The sequence below is a fragment of the Cebus imitator genome, unplaced genomic scaffold (genome assembly GCF_001604975.1).
Source record: "Cebus imitator isolate Cc_AM_T3 unplaced genomic scaffold, Cebus_imitator-1.0 Scaffold20, whole genome shotgun sequence".
NCBI lineage: Eukaryota > Metazoa > Chordata > Mammalia > Primates > Cebidae > Cebus > Cebus imitator.
In genome coordinates, this window is record NW_016107335.1 from 1,949,993 (window position 1) to 1,960,117 (window position 10,125).

Below are 10,125 nucleotides of genomic sequence, written 5' to 3' on the forward strand. Positions count from 1 at the left end.
ACACACACGGTGACACACATACACATGGACGGACGGGCACAAACCCACACACCCGCGCATGCGCGCACACACACACACACACACACACACACACACAGTGACACAGGGCAAGAGAGACACATACACACACACACGGCGACACACATACACTTGGACGGGCACACACCCATACACACACCCGCGCATGCACACACACACACCCAAAGACACACACACACACACACACACAGAGACACACATACACATGGACGGACGGGCACACACCCACACACACACCGGCGCATGCACGCGTGTGCACACACACACACACACACACACACGGCGATACACACACACACACGAAGCTGACACAGGCTAGAATAAGGATTGCCCTGTAGCTATAAGATGAATGCGGGCACCAAAAGCTGCTGCCAAGCAGCCTTATTTTGAGGAAGCGTGCTGGCAGCTCACAGCCGCTGCTGAGCAGACAGGAGAGAAGGGTCTGCGTGTGGCCAGAGGCCTGCAATGACACACGGCGCGTGCCCAGTACTAAGAGCACTCATAGTGCCTGGGACTAGCTGGGTGTTTCCCAGCAGGATACGGTGTCTCATTTTATCATCTCTCCTTCTGACAATAACTTACTATTCAGATATGAATACGACTGAAAACCAATCCCACTACATGACGAGACCACTCTTCTAAAATGTAACGTCTGCTACTTACAGCTTCTAATCTCGTCAAGTGCTTCCTAAACCTAAAATAATTGCTATATATTGTTCCCTCATTGTTAATATGCTACAGAAATAACACCAATAAAATGTCTTAAGTGCATTAATTGGCACCAAAACGATTCTAGTATTTTAAACCTATGTATTGGCATAGCTGAGACGATGGGAGGTGCCAGCCGTCAGTGCGGACGGGTAATGCAAACAACCCAAGGCACTCTCTTGGCAAAGGGAAGGTCGGACTGATTTCATTTCCTTACACTTAGGACTCGATCACCAGGACAGTGTGACCGTAGGCATTATCTGCTTTATTACCTAAAGATTAGACTGAAAATTCAGAGCAATACAAACTAACTACAGATAAAGAGACACATTCACACGGACACGCACGTATATATAAAAATGATTCTTAGTAAATTTAGAGTTTTACAACCATCAGCAGAATCCAGCTTCAGATCATTTCCATTTCCTCAAAAAGATCCCACTTGCACCCAGCAGACAACTAGGGGGTATGTGGGGTCACCTCATTTGGGTTTACGTGGCATTTCTCTATAATGACTAATGGTGCTGAACATCACATCATGTGCTTATTGGCTTCCTGGCCATTTATCTACCTTATTTTTTTCTTTTTTTTCAGGCCAGCAACTTAACATTCTTGGAGTAATCTGTCTTCTTATGTTAAACATCTGTTTAATTTCCTTTGCCTATGTATGTAGGTACGTATTTAGAGACAGGGTTTCACTCCTGTTGTCAGGCTGGAGTGCAGTAGTGCGATCTCGGCTCACTGAGATCTCATGACCTCCGTCTCCCAGCTCAAGTGATTCTCCTGCCTCAGCATCCCAAGTAGCTGGGACTACAGGTGTGCGGCACCATGCCCAGCTAATTTTTGTATTTTTTGTAAAGATAGGATTTCACCATGTTGCCCAGGCTGGTTTCAAACTGTTGAGCTCAAGTGATCTGCCTGCCTGGGCCTCCCAAAGGCTAGGATTACAGGCACCAGCCACTGCACTCAGCCATCTGGTTTCTGAACCATGTAAATTACCCATACAAAAGACTACATTAAAAATTACTTTGGGGCTGGGCACAGCGGCTCACACCCATAGTCCTAGCATTCTGGAGGCTGAAGTGGGTGGATCATTTGAGTTCAGGAGTTTGAAACCAGCCTGGGCAACAACATGATGAAACCTCGTCTCTACTAGAAATACAAAAATTAGTTGGGCCTGGTGGCAGGTGCCTGTAATCTCAAGCTATTTGGGAGGCTGAGGCGGGAGAATTGCTTGAACCTGGGAGGCAGAGGTCTCAGTGAGCTGAAATAGCCACTGCACACCAGCCTGGGCGACAAGAGTGAAACTCTGTTTGGAGAAAAAAAACTAAATAAATAATAAAAATAAAATAAAAATTACTTTGGAAATATGATCACCTGTAACATTTTCAGAAAAAATAACTAGTAGTGATAACATACCTGAATAGTTTGTAAAGGATTTTAGGTCTTCCAGACTTATGGGAACTTGTGCACCAGAAATTAATACCTAAGGGAAAAAGTCCAAATGATAAAATTTAAGATAAGTTTTAAGAAAAACTTTTCATTTCCTGTGACAAACGTATCCCAGAAAGTCAGCAAGTAGGTACCTGAATTTCTTGCTGATCAAACATTCGGAGCCACTCGAGGCTGACAACATTGGCGAGGCCCTGCCGGAACGCCAGGCAGTGCTGGCGGATCTGTCTGTTCAGCCTGTAGTCCGCCACCAAGTGGATGTACGCAATGCGGTTGGCACTGGTGACAGGGATGTCTTTCCCCCCAAATTTTAGTTCAACTACCTGTAAATACAAAACATAAGGATCTCAAAATTCTCAAAGTGTGGTAATAGTAAGAGTTCTCATTTTATATAATAGTATGGTAATAATAATAAATGTTCTCATTTTATATAGAACGTTCAAACTGAACTCAAATGTTCAATTTACCAGATTTGCTGCTTTTAACATTTCACATTTTAAATGATGATTCAATAATTCTTACTAGTTCACTTTCTAAAGACAAGAAACAAATGTGTTAAGAAAATAGAACTTGTTTTGTGAACAAGAATCTAAATACGAAACAGTACAAGAGTATGCACACTATTGTGCACAGATTCAGATGCACTCCAAGAAGATTGTCTAAAGCCCAGCATCTTATTCTGTCTTTAAGATCACTAACCATCCGTGTTTTCTCCAAAGCACTAGGGAACTGTGAAGCAATGTCACTGTGGCAATTTTATTTAAACAAAAATGGGAAATCACAAAGGGCAAAGATATGAACCGAACAATCAACTTAAGTCAAAAGAGAAAAAGGGACTTCTGGAGGAAACAGGAGGCCACAGTAAAGTGATTCCTCACATTCATCCCCAGAAGCAGCACACACTTACCTGTGTGCTTACACAATGTCGTTACTCTCAAGCACTGATGCCAAGGACGGTGGTAACGATTAGTGGTAACAGACCAGCCGATTTCTTATGTACGTAAACAGGGTGAGTAAGAACACTTTTTATTAGTACATGGCCAAACTCACAGATGTGCAGGTGTAGTGTGGGCTCCTATATGCACCACAAGCATGCTCATGAGAAAAGCAACACAGTGGGAACACCCAGGCCTGGACCTTACTGTCTCCCACTTGTGTGACACACAAGTCACTTTATACCTTGACATTTTTGGCCATTAATAAAATTGTGACATTTGTTTTGTCTGACTTGGAATTTTTGTGATGATATGAATTCATAAATATAAAACCAGTACATGGGAAAAATACCACAATATAAACATGTAACCATAATTTATAAAGAATATACTTTAAATAAAGAAATGAAAAAAGAAGTGTTTATTAAGAAAACCAAAAAACAGGCTGGGTGTAGTGGCTCACACCTCTAACCCTAATCCCAGCACTTTGGGAGGCTGAGGCAGGAGGACCCCTTAAGTTCAGGAGTTTCAGATAAAGCAAGACCCCCATCTATATTTCTTTTTTTTTTTTTTTTTTTTTTTTTTGAAATGGAGTCTTGCCCTGTTGCCCAAGCTGGAGTGCAATGGCGTGATCTTGGCGCACTACAACCTCCACCTCCCGGGCTCGAATGATTCTCCTGCCTCAGCCTTCTAAGCAGCGGGGAATGCAGGCACCCACTACCACACCTGGCTAATTTTTGTATTTTTAGTAGAGATGGGGTTTCACCATGTTGGCCAGGCTGGTCTGGAACTCCTGATCTCAAGTGATCCGCCCACCTCGGCCTCCCAAAATGCTGGGTTTACAGGCGTGACCCATCATGCCTGGCTTCCCCATCTGTATTTCTAAAACAAAACCAAAAACACCCAACTGCATTCCTGGTGTTAGATAAGGGTAGTCTATACCATGGATAAAGAAAACACAAAATAAGCCCAAAATAAATGAACAAAGACATTCCCACTTCCTACCTTTCCATTATTTTATTTTCACAGCCTTCAGTTTTCCTGGTAACTTCAATATCCCCAGAGTAACAGACAAGACTGCTGGCTCTGGGCAATGGCACTGATGTCCCAGTCTCTCACCATTTACATAAAGGCTGTTTCACAAATCTGCTAGAGAGCTTGACTTAAGTCATCCTATAGCCGATGGTTACAGGGGAGTCGTTTGCTGGTTCTCATTTTATATAGAACGTTCAAATTGAACTTGAATGTTCAATTTACCAGATTTGCTTCTTTTAACATTTCACATTTTAAATGATGATTCAATTATTCTTACTAATTCACTTTCTAAGTTTTGGAACCATCAACTCTAAGAATGGGCTTTCAATTCCATTGTCTTCATTCTGATTAAAGATTGTGTTCATTACCTTAATTCCTTTGCTTGTACCCAGCTGACAGTCCATCTGTTAACCGAGCCTCAGGAGGCTAGCTATTATATTTCAATATATAAAATACCACCCCTTCCTTTAAATGGATTAGAGGCAGGTAATAAATGATGATGTACTTGTATGATTTGGAAGACAAAGGACCAGTGAAGTTATCAGTTAGAGAAACTTCCAAGGCTCCCAATTACCTTGCCTGATCAGAAAACATGAACATTTCTAATAACCTTTTTTTGGTCTCACTCTGTCACCCAGGCTGGGGTGCAGGGGTGCGATCATGGCTCACTGCAGCCTCAGCCTCCTAGGTTCAAGCGATTCTTGTGCCTCGGCCTCCGGAGTAGCTCGGATTACAGGTGCATGCCACCATGCCCAGCTCATTTTTTAATATTTTTTGTAGACAGAGGGTTTCACCATGTTGGCCAGGCTGGTCTTGAACTCCGGATCTCAAACGATCCGCCCACCTTGGCCTCCCAATGTACTGGGATTACAGGTGTGAGCACTGTGCTTGACCTCTAATACCTTTTAAATGGTTACACTACTTTTAATTTAAAATCCTCTCTCAGGCTAAGCCTAAACAACTATGTGAACTTAGAAATCGTGTAAAATAAATGCTTAACTTCAGATCTGAGAGACATATTCAAAATGTCCTTTAGATACAAATATATTTAACTGAGTTCTCAGGACAGCAAGAAACCAAGAGTTGTCCTCTCTGCTATTTCAGAAGGTCTGCCTTCACTTGGAATCCAGAAGGCCCCACAAGACACCACCACACATGACCTACTTCCATGAGCTCATTTAATCCTCGGGTACTCACACCCCCATCTGAGATGACGAATGCGTCTTGTGACCTTCTTAAGCCTCACAGAAAAGCCGCCCAGCAAGGACCTGAACCGAGGTGTTGTGACTCAAGTCCAATCTTTTCTACCTAACAACTCCTTATTTGTGGGTCCTTCTTAAACCCTTGGCATTTTCCACTAGAAAGAGTTCTATGTAAATTAGTAGTCTAAAATTCATGTTGACTGTTAAACAGATTAACAAACAGCCAAACTGATTACACTGAAGAAAGAAAATTTGAGAACAGCACCATTATTTTAAAAGGGATGATTAACATAACACAATAAAGTATTTGCACATTTTTATAAACTTAAAAACTTATATAGAGGTCTACCTATTTATTTCTAGAGAAGTCCTTAAGATCTCCCTCTAAATTAGGTGCTTCACTAGTGAATTTCTTAATTTTTCGAATTAGGCTCTTTAGTATAATCATTCTCATACATTATCTATAACTTTTTAACTCAGTGGGACTTTCTATGAATAATTGGAACATCTTAACTTCACACTTTTGCTTTTAACAGACTCCAGTATTATCAGCAAAGCTTTAATGGAATTCTTGCATATGTGACATTTCACTATTACCATCTACTTCAGAAGGAAAAATGGGAAATCCTCGCATTAGCGAAGGCCTCAGGCAGGTCACTACGGCACTCGCGGTGCCAAGGCTTTTATGCCATTTAGAAATCACGCCACTAGGTGGTGCAAGGCCACAGCAGCAAGCAGCATCACTGGATGTGGAACATTTCCCAATGACAACAACCAAAATTACCTACATTTTGCACTGTTGAAAATTCAGCTCTATAGTATGGAAGGATACGTAGAAACAAAAGCAACTAAATAAGTTGTAGCCAGATAAAATACGGCTCTTGGACAGTCATGGTGGCTTGCGTCTGTAATCCCAGCACTTTAGGAGGCCGGGGCAGGAGGACCTCGGGAGTTTACCACCAGCCTAGACAAGACAGGGAGACTCCTATGTCTACAAAAAATTAGCCAGACACGGTGGCTCATGCCTGTAATTCCAGCACTTTGGGAGGCCAACACAGGAGGATCACGTGAACCCAGTTTGGGTGACACGGGGAGGCACTATCTCTACAAAAAAACAGAAAAATTAGCCAGGCGTGGTGGTGCATGCCTGCCTGTAATCCCAGCTACTCAGAAGGCTGAGGCTGCAGAGAGCTGAGGTTGCATCACTACGTAGACTCCAGCTTGGGTGACAGAGTAAGACCCTGTCTCAAAACCACACAACAACAACAAAAAAAACCCATAGGCTAAAGTAGACAGAACAGTGTGTGTGTTCTCAACCCTCACAGCCAGCTCACCAGGCATCACACCTCCTGGCCAGTCTCTGGCACTGATGCCCCCACTGCTTCCCCTCTTCTCATCACACAAGGTGAGTAGCCCTTATCTGAATGAGTTACTTGGGCAAGAAGTGTTTGGATTTTTTTTTCCCACCAAATTTTGGAATACTTGCATTATACTTATCAGGTATAATTTCAGTTATAATTTTCCTTAATAGAAAACCTGAAATGGTCCAATGAGCATTTCCTTTGAGCTTCATGTCAGAACTCAGAAAGTTCTGGATTTTGGAGCATTCTGGATTTTCAGATTAGGGATGCTCAAAGTATATTTGAAGCAAATCCCAGATGTTTAACAACTCACTAGTAATTATTTTAGTATGCTGTACCTGGATACGTACAACAGCATTATTCTTAATAGCCCAAACATAGGAACAACCCAATGTCCATCAACCAATAAAGACCTTGTGGTATATCCATATAATGGAGTATCATTTGGCCAGAAAAAGGAACAAAGTCCTGATCCATGCAACTACAAGCCAAGGAAGCCCAGGTCAAAGACTCCACGGATGTGGACCGTCCACGGCAGGCCCATGCAGAGACACAGTAGACTGGTAGCTGCCTCCACGGGGCAGGGGAGCCTGCTAATGCGTGCACAGGTGCTCTGTAGAGCAAGGAAAATGTGCTGACATTAGCTGGGGTGATGATGGCTGCACAACTCTATGAACATACCAAAAACCACTGAATCACACACTCTAAAAAGGGCGGATTTTACGGTATGTGAGTTACATGTTGATAAAGCTGTTAAGAAAATCAGTCTGAATCTCCAATATAGATATTTTTCCTTTTTTAAAAATTATATAAATAACAAAAACCACCAGCTGGGTAACGAACACACACCCCAGATACGCTGGAGCAGCTGTGGTGGCTCCATGTGGGCAAGGAGCAAGGGTCCTGCCGGGAAGCTGCTGAACGGCCACCACAGCCCCGCAAGAGCCAGGCGAGCAACAAGGCTGGGCTGCAGCCTTGGGAGTGGATCCTCTGAAAGAAATACTTGGGCAAGAAGTGTCTGGATTGGGCTGCCGGACAGAACGGGCCTCCTGTGTGGCAGCAGGAATTGCACTTAGCTCAGAGGCCAGGGCTAAGGTGCTAACTCACAGCCATTCTAACTAAAACGTGCATAAGTCAAACAACATAAAGCAAATGGACTTCCACACAAAAGGAGATACTGCTACTTGCTACAGAGGCGCGTGAATCATCCTCCTCACCGGCCCCTCACCTGCGCCTCTCCCAGGTCGTTGTTGACCACCGTGAAGTTCAGCCCAAGCTCCTCCACGTCGTCTTCGTAGCTCTTCAGAAAGAGCAGATTCTTATACACCTCAGGGTCTAAGGAGGCAAGGTGGTGAATGTCCACATCTGCACTGGTTCCAAGCAACTTGGAGAGAAAGAAGCCGGCAAAGGGCAGCTCCACCAGCATATTTTCATAGAGAGCCTTCAAACGAGGACAGCGACAATGTTAGCATTTGAGATACAGGCCTCTTGCATGCTTCCTACAAATAAAGAAACCACATGCTCAATTTGATATTAAACCAAATCCTAAGAGAACAGGTATTTTCTCCTCACAGTACCGAAGGTGGACGCTGATATTCACTGGGCAAGCACCGTGCCCCGGGCTTCCATTCAGGCATTCAATGCATGCACTCCGCTGGGGAAAACTCTGCAACAGACCACCTAGGGCCGAAATCGTGCAATTCTGAAGAGCCAGATCCTTCCTGTGAGACAGAAGCCAACAACTGCTTCTTGTCAAGGGAAGGATGGCGAATCCTCCAGGAGCTGCAGGTATATCACTCTCCCGAGGTGGCCACAGCAAATGACCACACACTGCAAGACTGAAAGCAGCACAGTCACCGCCTTGCGGCTCCACAGGCCACCTGCCCTGCAGGTGGGGAGCCCCACTGTGCCCCCAGCTCCTGGGGTTTTGGGCAGCCCTCGGTGGGCCCTGGCTCGTGGCTCCCGCACCCCTTTCCTTCTCACAGCTGTCTTCCCTGTGTGTGCTCTCTCTGGGTCTGACTCTCTTCTCTCTCTTATCAGGACACTAGTCACTAGATTTCAGGACCCACTCTCATTTAGTATGGCGTCATCTTAACCTGAGGACGATTAAGGTGAGATGACTTTATCTAAACTTTGCACAGACCCTATTTCCAAACAAGGCCATGTTCAAGGACAGGCTATTAGGACTTGAGCAGTTTCTGGAATCCCTGTTCCTAACCGCATGCCACTTTGCCCTGCAGCACAAAAGCAGCCACATACAATGTGTCAAAGAGTGAGGGTGGCTATGTTCCAAATTCAGGTTTCATGTAATTTTTCACGTCAAGAAATATCACTTATTATTTATTTATCTTTTGAGACCAAGTCTTGCTCTGCTGTCCAGGCTGGAGTGCAGTGGCGTGATCTCGGTTTGCTGCAACCTCCACATCCCAGGTTCAAGCAATTCTCCTGCCTCAGCTTCCCGAGTAGCTGAGATTATAAGCACCCGATACTACGCCCACCTAATTTTTGTGGTTTTAGTAAAGGCGGGGTTTCGGCATGTTGGCCAGGCTGGTCTCGAACTCCTGAGCTCACATGACCCACCTGTATCACCCTCCCAAAGTGCTGGGATTATTGGTGGGAGCCACCATGCCCAGCCTACTTATGTTTTTACTGTAAGTTACTGCATATTTTTAATCAAATAATTTGCTGCATAATTTCTATTTGTTTATATCAAAGTATAATTTATGTGTAGTAAAATGTGCACATCCTCCTGTACAGCCCGATAAACTTTTACATTTGATTATACCTGTGTAGCGACCACAAAGATCAAGACACAGAAACCTTAGATCTTCCACTGCCTGAGCTGTTTTCCAAAACGCAATGACCTTTTTCGTTACCACCAGTAAAGTAGGAGGGTTCTAAGTACATCCTCGCCAGCCACTTTTTCAGTCTTTTAAATTTTAGTCATCCTGCTTGGTGCAATGGGGCATCTCATTCTAGTTTTAATTTGCATTTTCCTGATAACTAATGGTACTGGATTAAATCAAGTATTGGTGAGTAATACTAGGTTACTATATTAATTTCTAAAAATTCCATAGCAAAAAAAAGGTGGGAAGGAAAAATGTAAGTTTTCCAACATGAAGTCAGGTTTTCGTTGGCATGATAAATATTCCAATGGCCTAAGGTTGTAAAATGCCACATGAATCAGAAATAAGCTGTGAACTAGGGCCGGGCGCGGTGGCTCAAGCCTGTAATCCCAGCACTTCGGGAGGCCGAGGCGGGTGGATCACGAGGTCAAGAGATTGAGACCATCCTGGTCAACACGGTGAAACCCCGTCTCTACTAAAAATACAAAAAATTAGCTGGGCATGGTGGTGCGTACCTGTAATCCAAGCTACTTAGGAGGCTGAGGCA

General features: G+C 43.9%; 1 protein-coding gene across 1 annotated transcript in view; it reads right to left on the minus strand.

Moving 5' to 3' along the window:
• The window catches only part of UBE3C (ubiquitin protein ligase E3C), a 122,629-nt gene that overhangs the window by 9,518 nt on the left and 102,986 nt on the right, over positions 1-10,125 (minus strand). Inside the window, exons 19-21 of the mRNA XM_017519463.2 lie at positions 7,961-8,173; positions 2,334-2,522; positions 2,167-2,233 (exon numbers count right to left, since the gene is read on the minus strand). Of these exons, the coding sequence (XP_017374952.1) occupies positions 2,167-2,233; positions 2,334-2,522; positions 7,961-8,173 (469 nt within the window). The remainder of the gene's footprint in view (positions 1-2,166; positions 2,234-2,333; positions 2,523-7,960; positions 8,174-10,125) is intronic.